This window comes from Somniosus microcephalus, chromosome 8, assembly GCF_052327205.1.
Source record: "Somniosus microcephalus isolate GS21.2 chromosome 8, FLI_Smic_1.0, whole genome shotgun sequence".
Taxonomy (NCBI): domain Eukaryota; kingdom Metazoa; phylum Chordata; class Chondrichthyes; order Squaliformes; family Somniosidae; genus Somniosus; species Somniosus microcephalus.
Genome location: NC_140994.1, coordinates 15,667,518 through 15,686,632, shown reverse-complemented (window position 1 = coordinate 15,686,632; position 19,115 = coordinate 15,667,518). Strand labels below are relative to the sequence as shown.

General features: G+C 46.2%; 1 protein-coding gene across 1 annotated transcript in view; it reads right to left on the bottom strand.

The window, feature by feature from the left end:
* The window catches only part of hpse2 (heparanase 2), a 385,546-nt gene that overhangs the window by 134,433 nt on the left and 231,998 nt on the right, over window positions 1-19,115 (bottom strand). The window contains exon 6 of the mRNA XM_085994280.1: window positions 15,173-15,220. Within this exon, the coding sequence (XP_085850406.1) occupies window positions 15,173-15,220 (48 nt within the window). The remainder of the gene's footprint in view (window positions 1-15,172; window positions 15,221-19,115) is intronic.

Sequence of the window (19,115 nt, the reverse complement as noted above, 5' to 3'; positions counted from 1 at the left end):
CCAGTTTGTAGCAGGGCGTTCAGTGGGTGCAGAATTGTGGACAAATTCGGCAAAAACTTATGGTAGTAATTCACCAATCCGAGGAATTACCTCAGTTGCGACACATTTTCAGGCGCTGGAGCCTTAACTATCGCTTCAATTTTGTCAGGGGACTTATGTAACCCCTCTTCATCAATCACGTGGCCACAATACGTTATTTGTTTCGTAAAAACTCGCACTTGGGGCGATTGGCTCGTAGCCCATGTTCTCTTAGTCTAGTGAGCACCTGCTCTAGGTTGGCAAGGTGTTCACTGTCATTTTCACCTGTCACTAGGATGTCGTCCAAGTAACACTGAGTCCCCGGAATCCCTTGCAGGACTTGTTCCATCGCTCTTTGCCATATAGCCGGAGCTGATGCAACTCCGAATACCAGTCGATTATACTGGTAAAGACCTTTGTGAGTGTTTATCGTGAGATATTTCCTAGAGGATTCTTCAACCTCCATCTGCAAATATGCTTGCGCTCGGTCAAGTTTTGTAAAACGTTTCCCTCCAGATAGTGAGGCGAAAATATCTTCTATCCTCGGAAGAGGATACTGTAGTGTGAAGGACTGGGTTCACAGTCACCTTGAAGTCCCCACAGATGCGAACCTTCCTTGGCTCCTCAGACTTATTGTTTAATGTTTTCTTCATGACAGGAACGATGGGTGTCGCCCACTCGCTCCAGTCTACCTTAGTTAACACGCCTGCATTCTCCAGATTCTCCAGCTCTGCCTCGATGGCTGGGCGAATTGCATACGGTACCGGTCTTGCTTTGAAAAACTTGGGAATTGCATCCTCTTCTATTTTTATCGAGGCCGTTACGCCTTTAAGAGTGCCCAGTTCTTGTTGAAATACCTCTTTAGCGTTAGCCAAGATTTTTTGACAATCGTCCAGGTGTGACGTCGTCATCCTTTTTACCAGCCACAGTCAGTGCCTGAATGGAGTGCCAGTCTAAACTTATCTTTCTGATCCATTCACGTCCCAATAACGGTGGTCCACCATCTTGCAGTATGTACAGATACAATTTCTGTATTTCCTTGCCGTTGTATTTGACAGGCACCCTTATTTTCCCTCTGGGGTATACTTTCTGCCCCGTATATGTCTTCAAGACAATGGATGTGTCTTTCAAGGGTATGTGTGAGAATAGCCGCTCGTAGTCTCGTTGATTCATGACAGTCAGGGCTGATCCTGTATCCAATTCCATTTTGACTTGGGACCCTGCTATCGTGAGGGTGACCCAAATGGTTCGGTGATCCTCTTTTGTGATTGCGTTGTGTAGTTTGAGACAGCTTAGTCTCTTGTTCCCGGATTCACTATCGCTCTTCTGGTCTTCGGAACTACTGTCCGTCATCTTTTGTACTTTCCTGTACTTTTCCTTAGTAGTCTTTTTGTTGTCGTTAGTCTTCTTCCCGGACCTGCAAACTCGTGCAATGTGTCCCATCTTTCCGCATTGCCTGCATGTTTTGTCCTTAGACCAGCAGTCCTTCTGGTCATGGGTTGTTCTGCCGCAGCGATAACATTTTTCAAATCCCCGTGTCATTTCATGGGTGCCGTATTCCTGTGGCTTTTGCTGTATTTCCGCAGCTCCCCTTGCTGCTGCTTCGTACGATACTGCCACGCTGAAAGCCTTATCTAGCGTCAGCTCTTTCTCTGAGAGTAACCTCTTCTGGGTTCCTTCACTCAGGAGTCCACAGACAAATATGTCCCGTAGGGTATCTGCCAGTCCTGCTCTGAACTGGCAGTGCTTTGATAGCTTGCGTAGTTCCGTAAGGTAATCAGCATTGCTCTCATCTTTATGCTGATTTCTCTTGTGGAATTTAAATCTTTCTGCTATCAGCAGCGGTGTAGGATTTAGGTGTTCCTGTAGGATATGAACAATTTCGTTAAAACTCTTCTCCATCGGTTTAACTGGAGTGATCAGGTTCCGCAATAGGCCGTACGTTCTTGCGCCCATTAAGTTTAGTAGTACCGATGCCTTTTTCTCATCGGCTACTTCATTTGCCTTGCAATATATTTCGACTCTTTCCACATACGTGGTCCAGTCTTCTATTGCATTATCGAAGGCAGTGATATTGCCAGTCTTCGGCATCTTGGAGATCTAAGATGGCGCCTCCCGCGCTTTGCCTTCTTCCCCGATTGAACAAAATGGCGCCTCCCGCGCTTTGCCTTCTTCCCCGCTGGATTCAGGTGGCGCCTCCCACGCTTTCTGTCTTTTCCGCTGCTGCCAGCGCTGTTGCTGGCATTTTTATGCCTTGATGGCGACGCCCTATGGTCTTCGCGCGCTTCCCCCCGCGCTGCTGCCAACGCCGTTCTCCGTGGTCCCCGTGGCAAACTGCAGCTCCTCGTGGCTTTCTGCGCTTCTAATTTCTTTTTCTTTTATTTTAATTACTGTTCCCGTCATCAGAGCAGACCCTATGGGACACTTCCCTCCCGCTTCTCGGGTCTGTACGCTGCCCGGCTTCGTAGCACCGGCCGCCCCCTGTGTGCTCCACCCTCTCTCTCTCTCTCCTCTTCCCGACAACGCTGCTCGGCCCCGTTGAAAAGCCACCCGATCGAGCTCTAGCCCGCCGCAGCCCAGGAAGGATCAGTGTACTACCTGCCACCAGCCCAATTAGCTGGAACACCATAGACTGGATAACCAAGCCCAGCTCTCGACAGCCTCTCCTGCAAATCTTCGAATTCGATGATTCAGAGGGCGGTTGCCCACGGTCGACGCCCGTTTCTTCTGTTTGTTTTTTTTTTCTTTTTGGATTTCTTCCTTCTGGCTTCGACCCCTAATAAATTCGCTTCAGGGATGGATCCCCGTGAGGTGGTGCAGAACTGTAGGTAAGTTCAGATCTGTTCGTCGCCAATGTAATGTCCGTGTGTAATTGAGACACGGACTGCAGAAGTTGGTTATAACAGGTGTTTACTGAATGGAGACAAAACTGGAACTACTATACAAAGTTACTGCACAGGCTTATATACAGGGGTGGTCACTACTGGTACTGCAGTATACAGAGGCTGCAGAATATAGTTCCTTCTTCAAGGTACATACACTACAAACTATTTTAAACAATAATTTAATTTTTTGAAAAAATTAATTACAGTTTTTAATGGGGCTAAAAATAAACTTACCTTTCTTTAAAGTATTTAAAAATAATAAACCTGTGGAAATGTTTTTTTAATTTTACTTAATTCACTGCTTACCTTGTTAAAAGCAGGCCTTGTGACTGCTTTTTAAAAGCGTAGCTGCTGGAGACTTACCCTCCCGGAGAAACCTGCAAAAAAAACCGGAAGTTCCAGGAGTACGCGCTGCCTCTCCGGCACACGCGTTTGACCCGTGAACCCCTTCCTTCAAGGCAACGGAAGTTCCGGTTTCCCGCGCATGCGCAGTGCATGCACGAAACCGGCACTTTCGTTGGGCCTACGCATGAGTACCCAGCGCGTACTCACCCGTGGGGACCCGAATTTCTGGCTACTGGGCAGCGAATTGGGACGGAAGCTGTTTCTGCCAGTTTTCCACCACAAACTCAATCCGCACCCCGGTTCCAAAATCAACCTGTTTTTTTTCTGCGATCTGCCGACCGAGTCCCTAGCCAGGTCATTATAATATATGGTAATGAGGGCCGGTGTCATGGCCGCCCCGAATCTCCTGGTTTTTTTTGCACTCACACTGCACCAACAGTGAGTTAGAAGGAGCGAAATAAGGTAACGCCGCTGCCAGAATCAGCTGAGACTTGCGCAAGTGAGAATTCTCTGAGCCTGAACAGGGTGGGGACTTTGAACAGTCATTGCTACAGCTGGGAACAACTTTAAGCAGCAGTTAATTTTTTTGTTGTTGGACATTCTGCCTTTACAGCCTTGGACTTGCTTCTGGCAGTGTGAGACCATTGGGAGCTTTTGGCTCGCCCACCCTCAGCGAGGGCTTCTCAGGAGCGGGTACGGGCATTTCTTTGTCAGTCATTATCATGGAGGAGGAGGAAGTGCAGCCCAGGATGGAGTAAAGGAGAGTGAGCTGCATTTAAGGAGGTTGCATCCTGTCAGATATTATTCCCTACCTCCCCAAAAAATATACAGGATTCACAGGTTGAATGAGGGCTTTAGCGAGGAGTTTGGCATTGGAAGAGTGAGCTTCACCAAAGAGGCAATAGGGGGAGACCTGCAGTCACGGTCAACTTCCTGCAGTGCTCTGCCTGTAGCTATGAAGACCACACCTTGAGTATTGTGTGTAGTTTTGGTCGCCTTATCTGAGGAAGGATGTTCTTGCCACGGAGGGAGTGCAGCGTAGATTCACCAGACTGCTACCTGGGATGGCAGGAATGACGTATGAGGAGAGATTGGGTCGATTGGGCTTATACTCGCTGGAGTTTAGAAGAATGAGAAAGGATCTCATTGAAACTTATACAATTCTAACAGGACTAGACAACTAGATGCAGGAAGGATGTTCCCAATGGCGGGGGAGTCCAGAACCAGGGGTCACAGTCTAAAGATAAGGGGTAAGCCATTTAGGACAGAGAGGAGGAGGAATTTCTTCACCCAGAGAGTGGTGAACCTGTGGAATTCTATACCATAAAAGGCAGTTGAGGCCAATTCATTAAATATATTCAAGAAGGAGTTAGATATATTTCTTAAGGCTAAAGGGATCAAGGGCTATGGGGAGAAAGCAGGGACAGGGTACTGAATTTGGATGATCAGCCATGGTCTCATTGAATGGCGGAGCAGGCTCGAGGGGCCGAATGGCCTACTCCTGCTCCTATCTTCTATGTTTCTAAGGTGACAACTACACTCAACATTTACAGCACATGCTCATGTGTCAGGCAGCGACAAGGCGACCTCGGTAGAGCAGCCAGACTGCAGTACAGATGTGCATTTCTCAGATCACTGACACCCATTACAGGAGAGCTGGGGAATTCATCGACTTTGGCATCAGAGCAAGGCAGCAGCGTGATAGGGCCATTCACCTTTACAGGGTTGCTCGCTTTATCAAGGCTATGGCACCCATGTTGCTTTGCAAGCTTCTACAGGCAACCCCCCCCCCCCCCACCCCAACCCCTCCACCCTAATTTTTCCTGAACTGGAAGGGCTTCCACTCCTTAAATTTACATAACGCGTATGACAACAAGTCAACATGAGATACTCTGGACATTGTCACGATGCATTCATCCTTTGAAATTCTGCCCTCTCTCATCTCGCCAAGGAAGAAAATCAGTCAGTGGATGTCTTGTGGATGGTGAGGCCCACCCCTGCTATCATGGATAATGATCACCCACAAAAGTTGCCCAAACCGCAGCAGAGTAGCGCCACAACGAGGAACATGCCTCTACCAGAGTGGTCAGCGATAGGACCATAGGACCTTAGTGAGGAGGTCAGTAGTAGAAGAGGCAAGCGGGCAGCTGGGCCACCTACTGCATGAGGACCTGCAGCCACACTCATCTGTCCACAATGCCCTGTCTGTGGCTGTGAAGTTGAGGACCACAATCAACCTTTATGGCACGGGCTCATTTCAGGCAGCCACAAGGGATCTCGGTAATATCAGCCAGGCTACAGTATGGGCTGCAAAGAGGTTCTTTTGCTGTCTCGAAAATCCAGGAAGGGTTCTGCAGCACGCTGCAGCTCGTGTGTCCCACATTGTTGTACCCTGCTGTGCCCGACAAAACTTTGACGTTAAAAAAAAAAGGCATGAACCTTGACATTCCTGGACAGGTGGACCTAGGTGCTTTGGAGATAGAACTACATGGAGAAGAGCATCTGGGTGACTGCTGCAAGCGGCGTCAGAGCATAACTAATCTCGGAGGACTCCTCTTCTCAAATCAAATCAAAATCAAATCAACTTTTATTGTCATTGTTAGCGCACAAGTGCAGTACAACGAAATGTAGGCTTGCGGCTCCCGAGAGTGTACATTTAGATTAAGACATTTAAACATTCAACATACATTTGGCTTGTAATACATTAACATAAACATAACCATAATAAAGTGCATTGGCAGATGTGTAGGCTTTAGAGTTTATTTGTGGAGTTCAGTAGGATGACAGCCCTGGGAAAGAAGCTGTTCCTAAATCTGGTCGTACGGGTGCGAATGCATCTGTAGCGTCTCCCAGATGGTAGGAGGGCCAACAGACTGTGGCTGGGGTGGGTAGGGTCTTTGATGATGGACCGTGACCTCCGTAAACAGCGTTTCTGGTATATATGCTCTATGGTCGGTAGCCGGGTGCCGGTAATGCGTTGGGTAGTTTTGACTACCTGCTGCAGGGCTTTCCGGTCATAGTAGCTACAGCTGCCATACATACTGTGATACAGTTTGTCAGGATGCTCTCTATTGTGCAGCGGTAAAAGTTAGAGAGGATCAGGGGTGACAGGTTACATCCCTTCAGCCTCCTTAGGAAATAAAGGCGCTGCTGGGCCTTCTTCACCAGAGAGGAGGTATTGAGGGACCAGGCGAGGTCTTCCGTGATGTGGACTCCGAGGAACTTAAAGCTGTCCACCCTTTCCACCACAGCCCCATTGATGTGGATGGGGGTGTGACTTCCGCCTTTAGACTTCCTGAAGTCCACAATGATTTCTTTTGTTTTCTTGATGTTAAGGGCCAGGTTGGTATTGGCGCACCACTTCACGAGATGCTGGACCTCCTCCCTGTAGGCTGACTCATCGTTGTTGGTGATCTGGCCTACAGTCTACCTTTGTCACTAATACAATATAAAAAAACAACAGAAAAACGCTGGAAACACTCAGCAGGCCAGGCAGCATCCGTGGAGAGAGAAACAATAGTTAACATTTCAGGTCTGGGACCCTCCGTCAGAACTTTGTCACTACTGCCTGAACTCCTTCTCTCCCACCTTCAAGTAAAGGACCAATCCTTCAATCCAGTAGCCATCCTAGAACATGACAACACTGACATAAGAAAACTACTAGGCACTTGGTCTGAGTATTAAACAAGGCTTTAATCAACTGTTTTTCAACATGGAGATCTAGTTGTGTCCTTCACTAGTTCCTGTTAAAGAATGTCCTGAGCAAGCTGGGCCCATGCCCGAGTATTTATACTCTCCCTGGACAGCGCCACCAGCAGACCACCCAGTATTACTTCATACGTCATTTCCACACGAATGACAAGATTCATGTCAAACACGTCAGCCCCCTTTGCCCCTACAAGGCCGTGCCGATAATCATCACCTGATTGAATAAGTCAGCATGAAGTAAGTGCACCCATTCCTGTATGACAGTAACCTCCATGAATAACAAAGGTCGACATAAGTGCACATTCTATTTTAATACAATAAAGTTTAAAGTGTGCACAGGGCAAACTACTTTTTCCATCCTATTCTGGTGCTTCTCTTAAATGCAACCTGAGGGCCAGTATCGTGTGAGGTGGTTGGTTGCTCATGTTCTACAAAAGGCTCATGGTATTGGGGTGGCCCTCCTCTGATGGCTTGTTCCTGGGAGGCAGCCACTGGAGGCGGCGCCTCTGGACCTCGTTCCTGGGCAGCCTGATGTCACATGCTACACGCCACAAGCGTGGAGCTCTGAGGGGAGGGGTGGCCACAAGCCTCGCATGTACTGCTTGTCCTGAGACACGGCGGACTCAATTTCAGCCGTACCCATTGTGATGAATCTTATCATTCATGAAGAAATTACTCATGAAGTAACACTGGGCGGCCAGCTGGTGGCACCGTCCAAGGAGTATAAATACTCGGGCATGGGCCCAGCTTGCTCAGGATGTTTCTGTAACCAGGAACTAGTGATGTAACTAGAATCTCATGGTTGTGAAACAGTTGATTAAAGCCTTGTTTTATACTCAAACCAAGTGCTCAGTAGTCTTTTTACATCACCCATTGTAACGGGTCATGGATCTGTGGCCCCGCTGATCAGCAGGCTAGCTGGTCTACTGACAGCTACAGGAAACTTTCGATTTACCGGCACCTAAATAACCAGAAATTTCGGTTAACCGGCAAAATTCAGGAGTAGGTTCAGGTAACTTTTATTACTTGCCTTCCTCCATTTGTTGCTGTGCAAGGGTGTGGCTGCAGCTGTTGCTAAGCTACAGAGACGCTTGCAACTTGTGGCCATTGTTCTGAAGCTGTTGCTAAGCAACAGGGTTTGTTGCTTTATACGGAGTTCTCAGCTCCATATCTTTTACTATAGCTTTCGGTTATCCGGAATTTTTGATAAACTGGCACCGCGTCGGTCCCGTCCGTGCCCGATTAAAAAAAAGTCTCCTGTATTAGATCCTTGAAGCCTTCAGAGGCCTGCATCCTGGTTGCCAGGAGCTGGAAGCTGATACACAGGGTCCTGTCCATTCTGTCCCCAACTGGCACCAGGGCTGAATCTGTGCTCCTGGGGTGGTCGGGGCAGAGGCACCAACTGGTTTCTGGCCAACTTTTGGATGGGGATCTATTGCCTATTCCAGTATAGCTGCCGCATTCGTCACTCATGTCTGCAATGAAGAAAAAGCATCCCTAATTTTGCCACAAATGAGGGCTGTACACCCAAGAGTCGCTTCCTCAGAGATCAACCGCAGAGCCGAAACATAGATATGATGTACATCCTTCTTTTCAGATGAATACCCGAGTTCTGCGTCTCCCGATTCCACAGTGAAGGGTAACCTTCTCCTCAGCCTCTGCTGGGGAGGTGGAACATCAACGGCTGCTCGTCACTCCTCCAGCTCCCAGTGCCACATCCTCTGCTGCCCGTATCCTAGCTCGCACCAAATCCTGTTCACCCATCACCCCTGTGCTCGCTGACCTACATTGGCTCCCGGGCCAGCAACGCCTCGATTTTAAAATTCTCATCCTTGTTTTCAAGTCCCTCCATGGCCTCGCCCCTCCCTATCTCTGTAATCTCCTCCAGCCCTACAACCCTCCGAGATATCTGCGCTCTTCCAATTCTGGCCTCTTGCGCATCCCTGATATTCAGCGCTTCACTATTGGCGGCCATGCCTTCAGCTGCCTAGATCCTAAGCTTTGAAATTCCCTCCTTAAACCTCTCCGCCTCTCTCCTCCTTTAAGACGCTCCTTAAAACCTGGCCGCCCGTCCTAGTATTTCCTTATGTGGCTCAGTGTCAAATTTTTCTTGATAACGCTCCTGTGAAGCGTCTTGGGATGTTTTACTACGTTAAAGGCGCTATATAAATACAAGTTACTGTTGGGTTGGCACTATCTAATTCTTCCCAGGTATCTGGGTTAGCACATGGTAGTAGTCACTGCAATTGGATTTATATTGACTGAATAACCACGTGTGAAATGTGCATCCAAGTGCACTACGATATAGTGCTGCATGTAATTACTACATTAGTAATGGTTTTTATTTTACAATTAAATGCAAATAAGATTCCTTTGGAACATGATGAATTACTTTGCCTCATATTAATAACTGAAACATATTAAACTCAAAGGAAAAACAAGTTTAATTGACATTTCTGTTTTGGCACCAACCAGTGCTAGCATCTTTCTCTCTCTCCCCTTTATAACATTAAACAAATATTAACTTTGGGTGAGGTTTAAAACAAATATTGTGACTGTCCCACAGGAAGCTGTGTTGCACTGAGGCTGTAAAAGAAAATAGTTTTTATTTCATCGGTGTGAACGCTGTAACCAGCAGCAACATGAATGTTGTTAGTTTTGAGGTATGCAAAAGGAATCATAAAGGAATCACTTGGCTCACTGTTCAGCACCTCATGTAATTAAAACAATGAATTCGTTAGACATCAATAGCCATCAACGATATCTGATACACATAAAGAAAGACTTGTATTTATACAGTGTCTTTCACGACCTCAGGGCGTCCCAAAGCGCTTTACAGCCAATTAAGTACTTTTGAAGTGTAGTCACTGTTGTAATGTGGGAAACGCAGCAGCCAATTTGTGCACAGCAAGATCCCACCAACAGCAATGAGATAATGACCCAGATAATCTGTTTTTCAGTGATGTTTGTTGTGGGATAAATATTGACCAGGACACAGGGGAGAACTCCCCTGCTCTTCTTCGATATAATGCCATGGGATCTTTTACATCCACCTGAGAGATGGGGTCTCGATTTAATGTCTCATCCGAAAGACAGCACCTCCAACAGTGCAGCACTCCCTCAGTACTGCACTGGAGTGTCAGCCTAGATTTTGTGCTGAGCTCCCTGGAGGTTACCCACTGAGGCACGGCAGGCCGTGCCAAGAACATACTGAGTATCACTTTCGTCTTTCCATCTTTTGCTCTCATAACACCTCTCTGCTGATTCTCGTCTCTGTATCTGAAAAGGATGTAAAAAGAGTCTGGAAAGAGAAGGCACTGGTGTCCATTGTCAACTCTACAATCCCACCAACAACTATTTAGTGCTGGAAACATTTTAATGATCTCACTAGGCTAGCCAAGGTGCTGAGAGAAAAGACAAGGAAGCAGTGCAGGAAAGTGACTGGGGTAAGGATAGCGAGATTGTGTCAGGGAGGGACAGAGCGTACAAACAAAGGAGTGCACTAACAAATAGGATCCGGGTAAGAAAAAATGGTAATAAGACAAATAGGACCATAGTACAAAAAATGTTAAGATGTCTAAAAATGTTAAGACAAATCTAAAGGCACTGTATCTGAATGCACGAAGTATCCATAATAAGGTAGACGAATTAACAGCGCAAATAGATGTAAACGGATACAATATAATTGCGATTACGGAGACATGGCTGCAGGGTGACCAAGGCTGGGAGCTGAATATCCAAGGATATTCGATAGTTAGGAAGGACAGGCAAAAAGGAAAAGGCGGTGGGATGGCGTTGTTAGTAAAGGATGAAATCAGAGCAATAGTGAGAAAGGATATTGGCTCAGAAAATCAAGATGTAGAATCAGTCTGGGTGGAGCTAAGAAGCACCAAGGGGCAGAAAACATTGGTGGGAGTTGTCTATAGGCCTCCAAACAGTAGTGGTAATGTAGGGGATGGCATCAAACAGGAAATTAGAGATGCATGTAACAAGGGGACTACAGTAATCATGGGTGACTTTAATCTACATATAGACTGGCCAAACCAAATTAGCAATAATACTGTGCAGGATGAATTCCTGGAGTGTGTACAAGATGGTTTTTTAGACCAGTATATTGAAGAGCCAACTAGGGAACAGGCTATCCTAGACTAGGTATTGTGCAATGAGAAGGGGTTAATTAATAATCTTGTTGTGCGGGGTCCTTTAGGGAAGAGTGACCATAACATGATAGAACTCTTCATTAAGATGGAAAGTGAAGAAGTCCAATCCGAAACTAGGGTCCTAAATCTAAACAAAGGAAACTACGAAGGTATGAGGAGTGAATTGGCTATGATAGATTGGGGAGCTTCATTAAAAGGCATAATGGTGGATAGGCAATGGCTAATATTTAAGGAACGAATGCATGAATTGCAACAGTTATACATTCCTTTCTGGCACAAAAACACAAAAGGAAAAGCGGCCCAACCATGGCTAACAAAAGAAATTCGGGATAGTATTAGATCCAAAGAGGAGTCATATAAAGTTGCCAGAAAAAGTAGCAAGCCTGAGGATTGGGAGCAGTTGAGAGTTCAGCAAAAAAGGACCAAGAGATTGATTAAGAGGGGGCAAATAGAGTCTGAGAGTAAACTTGCAAGGAACATAAAAGCAGATTGTAAAAGCTTCTGCAAGTATGTAAAAAGAAAAAGGTTAGTGAAGACAAATGTAGGTCCCTTATAGTCAGAAATGGGAGAATTTATAATGGGGAACAAGGAAATGGCAGAGCAATTAAACAAATACTTTGGTTCTGTCTTCACAGAAGGGGACACAAATAACTTCCCAGAAATGCTAGGGAACCAAGGGTCTAGTGAGAAGGAGGAATTAAAGGAAATTAGTATTAGTAAAAAAATAGTGCTGGAGAAATTAATGTGACTGAAAGCCAATAAATCCCCAGGGCCTGATAATCTGCATCCCAGAGTACTAAAAGAGGTAACCATGGAAATAGTGAATGCATTGTTGTCGTCTTCCAAAATTCTGTAGATTATGGAACAGTTCCTGCAGATTGGAGAGTGGCAAATGTGACCCCGCTATTTAAAAAAGGGAGAGAGAAAACAGGGAACTAACATCAGTAGTAGGGAAAATGCTAGAGTCTATTATAAAGGATGTGATAAAAGGACACTTATAAAATATCAACGGGATTAGACAAAGTCAACATGGATTTATGAAAGGGAAATCGTGTTTGACAAACCTACTGGAGTTTTTTGAGGATGTAACTGGTAGAATAGATAAGGGAGAGCCAGTGGATGTGGTGTATTTGGATTTTCAGAAGGCATTTGATAAAGTCCCACATAAGAGGTTAGTGTGCAAAATTAAAGCACATGGGATTGGGGGTAATATACTGGCATGGATTGAAAATTGGTTAACAGACAGGAAACAGAGAGCAGGAATAAATGGGTCTTTTTCAGGGTGGCAGGCGGTGACTAGTGGGGTACTGCAGGGATCAGTGCTTGGGCCCCAGCTATTCACAATATATATCAATGATTTGGATGAGGGAAACAAATGTAATATTTCCAAGTTTGCTGACGACACGAAACTAGGTGGGATTGTGAGTTGTGAGGCTTCAAGGCGATTTAGACAAGTTGAGTGAGTGGGCAAATACATGGCAGATGCAGTATAACGTGGATAAATGTGAAGTAATCCACTTCGGTAGGAAAAAAGAAAGGCAGAGTATTATTTAAATGGTGATAGATTGGGAAAGATTGATGTACAGAGGGACCTGGGTGTCCTTGTACACCAGTCACTGAAGGCAAACATGCAGGTGCAGCAAGCAGTTAGGAAGGCAAATGGTATGTTGGCCTTCATTGCAAGAGGATTTGAGTACAGGAGCAAGGATGTCTTACTACAGTTATACAGGGCCTTGGTGAGACCACACCTGGAGTACTGTGTGTAGTTTTGGTCTCCTTACCTAAGAAAGGATATACTTGCCATAGAGGGAGTGCAGCGAAGGTTCACCAGACTGATTCATGGGATGGCAGGACTGTCATATGAGGAGAGATTGGGTCGACTAGGCCTGTATTCACTAGAGTTTAGAAGAATGAGAGGGGATCTCATTTAAACGTATAAAATTCTAACAGGGCTAGACAGACTGGATGCAGGGAGGATGTTTCCCCTGACTGGGGGGTTTAGAACGAGGGGTCACAGTCTCAGGATACGGGGTAGGACATTTAGGATTGAGATGAGGAGAAATTTCTTCACTCAGAGGGTGGTGAATCTGTGGAATTCTCTACCACAGAAGGCAGTGGAGGCCAAGTCACTGAATATATTTAAGAAAGAGATAGATAGATTTCTAGACACAAAAGGCATCAAGGGGTATGGGGAGAGAGCAGGAATATGGTATTGAGCTAGAGGATCAGCCATGATCATATTGAATGGCGGAGCCGGCTTGAATGGCCGAATGACCTATTTCTGCTCCTATTTTACTATGTTTCTAGGAAGCGTGACTCACCTCCACCCTATTCAGGACCGTACAGTCTTAAAGACAAAATGAAGCAGACCCTTAGCAAGCACAAGAGACCCCTACCATCTCCTACATACTTTGTGCGAATGCTCACTGGGCTGTCTTGACAAATCTCCACCGTCACTCCTAGGGCAAATAGTCAACAATCCCAAAAAGTGACCGAGCTTTCTCCAGCGGCTCAGTGGGGTAAATGCACAATGTGTTGTGATACTGAGTCATACAAAGAAAGAAGGAACCTTTATTTACGTAGCTCCTGATCATGTCTGCAAGATGTCACAAAGAACTTAATAACCTAATCCCGTCACTGTTGTCATGTAGGCAAACGTGTCAGCCAATTCTCCACACAAGGTCCCAGAAACACCAAATGCAAAAATAATCATGTTGTGTCTTTTTGCTGAAGGACAGTGAGACAAATACCTGCTCTTGACAGGGACGACTGGTGTGGGGCATGGAAGTGTCATACTGATGCAGTCTTTCGGCACATTTATTTTTACCTTCATGGGACATGGGCGCAGCTGGGAAGTCCAGCATTTACTGCCCATCCCCATACAACTAACTGAGTGGCTTTCATTTAAGAATCAACCACATGGCTGTGGGTCTGGAGTCACATATAGGCCAGACCAGGTAAGGACAGCAAATTTCCTTCCCTGAAGGACATTAGTGAACCAGATGGGTTTTTACAACAATCCTGTAGTTTCATGGTCACCATTACTGACACAAGCTTTTTATTCCAGATTTATTTAATTAACTGAACTTAAATTTCCCAGCTGCCATGGTAGGATTTCAACATGTTTCTGGATCATTAGTCCAGACCTGACCAGATTTACTAGTCTAGTAACATAACCACTGTGCTACTGTTCCCACCAGTTGAGGGAATGCATTTAAGATTTCATGTATAATGGATTGCTTTTGAAGTGTCAAATAAGCTCACGATATGTAGGCAAACACGGCAGCTGTTTTGCGCACAGTAACGGTCCATAAACAACAATGAGTTGAATGACCAGTTAGTTGGTTGAGGCAGGATTTTTGTCGAGGACACTGGAAAAACTCCCAAATCTTCTTCAAAGAGTGCCGTGGGGCCCTTTGACAGCCACTAGAAGCATTGAAACAGAAAAGCTGGGCTTGCGTATAGCGTCTCACCTGAAGGCCAGCACCTCTAGCAGAGCACTCCCTCAATGCTGCACTGAAGCAGAGAAGGGGGAAGATTTATTCTGCAGCTCATTTATACCCAACCCAGGAGTACTTGATGCCAACTCTGGGTGCCCGAAAGTACACCATACAGCAGGGCGGGTATCACTGCTGCTCTGTAGACCATGAGCTTGGTGCCGGGTTTGAGGTCCTGGTCTTCAAACATTCTCTTCCTCAGGCGACCGAAGGCTGCACTGGCACACTGAAGGTGGTGTTGGACTTTGTCATCGACGTCTGCCCTCGTTGACAGTAGGCTCCCGAGTCACTCCACCTCAATAAGCACAAAAACGCACCCCTCCTGCCAACCCCATGCACAAGATTAAGAAAAATATTAAACAGAGGACAGAATAACTGCAGTCTGGGAGAGGCTTTTCTGACTGAATCTACAACTATTTTATTCCTGCCAGAGATTTTACACTAATTATAAACTGAAGCAAATTTATGCCTAGGTTCTGAAAAGTCAGGGCACAGTAAGGTGCTGATCACAATAAACTGAGTGGCACCACTGAAGTGTTAACAAAGGTTAAATACCTACTGTTGCCATGTTACTGCATTGACCACTGTCCCCGCTGTCTTCATGAATCTGCAAAACAGATTGGAAAATGAGAGGCTTCGGTTATTAAACGGCATGTTACAAACCCTGCATGTATTATCACTCACGGGACCCCAGTGGCCTCGTTCACAGTATGTCGGAGCATGTGCTGTTTCAGGAGGAGGGAACTGTTCTACCCGAATGTACTGAGTTATTCTACCAGGGTGGGCCCGTGTCCCATCTAAGGCTACAAAGTCTACTTGTTAAGTGAACACAGGCTCAGGCCATTTGGAGTTTAACTGTTGTTTGGTGAGGGAACTTTGAAAGTGCTTGTAAATTTCAATTCAGAAGATTTTAAGATTGCTTTCCATCTGCAACCAAGTGTGACGCCTGAGGTGTGATATCTATGCGTCCTCGATGCACTGCTTTTAATGTTTTAACAGATATTTAGAAGAAATCCGGTATTCTACTGAATTGCAAGTTAACATAAAACACGTGCTGGAGTCGCTCAGGCACACCTTGTTATAAATAACTACATGGGAACAAGATATGAGAAAATAATGCTACTGGAGCTGGGGGGTTGAGTAATGTTGTCTGCAAAGACACGCTGGACAGTGAAGACATGGTGATGGAGGAATATTCTACTGTTTTGCTCAGTTACCTTTGGGGATCTACAACCACTCACACGTGTATAGCATCTTTAATATAGCAACATGACTTGGTGAGACCACACCTTGAGTATTGTGTGCAGTTTTGGTCGCCTTATCTGAGGAAGGATGTTCTTGCCATGGAGGGAGTGCAGCGAAGATTCACCAGACTGATACCTGGGATGGCAGGAATGACGTATGAGGAGAGATTGGGTCGATTGGGCTTATACTCGCTGGAGTTCAGAAGAATGAGAGGGGATCTCATTGAAACTTATAAAATTCTAACAGGACTAGACAGACTAGATGCAGGAAGGATGTTCCCGATGGCGGGGGAGTCCAGAACCAGGGGTCACAGTCTAAGGATAAGGGGTAAGCCATTTAGGACTGAGATGAGGAGGAATTTCTTCACCCAGAGAGTGGCGAACCTGTGGAATTCTCTACCACAGAAGGCAGTTCAGGCCAACTTATTAAATATATTCAAGAAGGAGTTGGATATGTTTCTTAAGGCTAAAGGGATCAAGGGATATGGGGAGAAAGCAGGGACAGGGTACTGAATTTGGATGATCAGCCATGATCTCATTAAATGGCGGAACAGGCTCGAGGGGCCGAATGGCCTACTCCTGCTCCTATCTTCTATGTTTCTATGACCAAAAGTACTTAACGAGGGGAGGGGAAATGGCAAAGGACACTGAGCAAGGGCTAGGAGAAACCTCAAGGCAGCTCAGTGAAGGCGTGATTAAGGAGTTAGGGTATGGGGAAGCAGTTGAAGCTAGAGAGTGCTATAGCAAGGTGGACTTTCAGAGTGTGGGGGGCACGATAGCTGAAGGCTCAACCATTGATGATGGAGCGGAGGCAGGGGGAGCACTCAGTCGGTTACAGAGCGCGTGAGCTTGGATATATAGGGGTGCAGAACTTTCCTTCCACAGACTAAATGCATGGGGGCATTTTTTTGACATCTACTCCCATTGCTCTTGAGATTTAAGAGTCGGTCACCCTACGAGTTGGGCCCAGTTACACCCATCCTGGGATTCAGCAGAGTTTGCAAGTTGCCCCAAGTATACGTTATTGTGGCTGGCAGCCCCTTGGTTGTGAAAATGCCAAACGAGCTGACTGTTGCACGCTGTGGCTTTAATTGCAATGTAATGTCTATGGACGTCTGGTAAGAACACTGCAGTAAATGTGTCGTCTCTCAAGCCCCAAGACCTAAAGGCTATGAAGGAGTACCAGGAGCCACTCCATATTGCTCGGCACATGCTGCTTTTCTTTTCAGTATTGTTACAGAAGGCAGCCAACAAGGAGGAATGTGTGACAGACCTGCAAACTAATAAAGCTATCAGCAGTGTTAGCGCTTTCGATACTCTCGTGTTCCCTCCAGGCAGCATAGTCAGTGTCGACGGTATGATCTATGGCCCTGACCAGCTATCAGGCAGGGATAACATACTACCACATTCGTTCCGCTAATTACAGACCCACTAATATGATGAATGATTTGGACTTTCCCCGTAACAGCTGGGTCTTCCAGTAAAGGATTACAAAGCCAGACAGGTTAACTAGAGCTGTTCTGAAAGGCATTGGAAGTTCAATTGATACAAGACAGGTTAGCCGGATGAGGATCTATCTGTTTCCTTTCAGCAACTGCTGAATGATGAACAAGCCTCTGATTAGAGATCTCTCTGTGATGCCCACTTTAGCTTCTTTGTTTTATGTTCTAGCAGTTGTAGAAGAAAGACTTATATATTTATATAGCGCCTTTCACAACCACTGGACATCTCAAAGCACTTTACAGCCAATGAAGTGTTGTAATGTGGGAAACGCAGCAGCCAATTTGCACACAGCAAGCTCCCACAAACAGCAATGTGATAATGACCAGATAATCTGTTTTTGTTATGTTGGTTGAGGGATAAATATTGGCCAGGGCACCAGGGATAAGTCCCCTGCTCTTCTTCGAAATAGTCCCCATGGGATCTTTTACATCCACCTGAAAGAGCAGACGGGGCCTCGGCTTAACATCTCATCCGAACGACGGCACCTCCGACAGTGCAGCACTCCCTCAGCACTGCGCTGGGAGAGTCAGCCTAGCTTTTTGTGTTCAAGTTCCATGGAGTGGGACTTGAACCCACAACCTTCTGAGTCAGAGGCGAGTGTGCTACCCACTGAGCCACAGCTGATACTGTTGTACAGCAATGCTGGGAGTTAATAATCATTGCAGCCTAGTCCTCGTTATTCAAAGTTGCTGAATTCAAATTATTTGATAAGTTTTTGAACAACTAAATTCTTACTGTATTTACATTGCCTCATTCAAATTATGGGAGAGTTATGTTTTTTTTAGTGCATTAAAATGACATTAAGTTATCAGCAGTATATTAAAAAGAAAGTCTTATTCATTCTGGGGGTGTGAGTGTCACTGGCAAGGCTGGCATTGATTGCCCTTCCATAAGTTATCCTGAGAAGGTGGGGGCAGTGTCCTAGGCCCAACCATCTTCAGCTGTTTCATCAATGACCTTCCCTCCATCATAAGGTCAGAAGTGGGGATGTTCGCTGATGATTGCACACTGTTCAGCACCATTCGAGACTCGTCAGATACTGACGCAGTCCGTGTCCATATGCAGCAAGACCTGGACAACATTCAGACTTGGGCTGACAAGTGGCAAGTAACATTCGCACCACACAAGTGCCAGGCAATGACCATCTCCAACAAGCGAGACTCTAACCATCTCCCCTTGACATTCAATGGCATTACCATCGCTGAATCCCCCACTATCAACATCCTGGGGGTTACCATTGATCAGAAACTGAACTGGACCAGCCATATAAATACTGTGGCTACAAGAGCAGGCCAGAGGCTGGGAATTCTGCGGCGAGTGTCTCACCTCCTGACTCCCCAAAGCCTTTCCACCATCTACAAGGCACAAGTCAGGAGTGTGATGGAATACTCTCCACTTGCCTGGATGAGTGCAGCTCCAACAACACTCAAGAAGCTCGACACCATTCAGGATAAAGCAGCCCGCTTGATTGGCACTCCATCCACCACCTTCAACATTCACTCCCTCCACCACCGGCGCACTGTGGCTGCAGTGTGTACCATCTACAAGATGCACTGCAGCAACTCGCCAAAGCTCCTTCAACAGCCCCTTCCAAACCCGCGACCTCTACCACTTAGAAGGACAAGGGCAGCAGACGCATGGGAACATCACCACCTACAAGTTCCCCTCCAAGCCACACACCATCCTGACTTGGACCTGTATCGCCGTTCCTTCACTGTCGCTGGGCCAAAATCCTGGAACTCCCTTCCTAGCAGC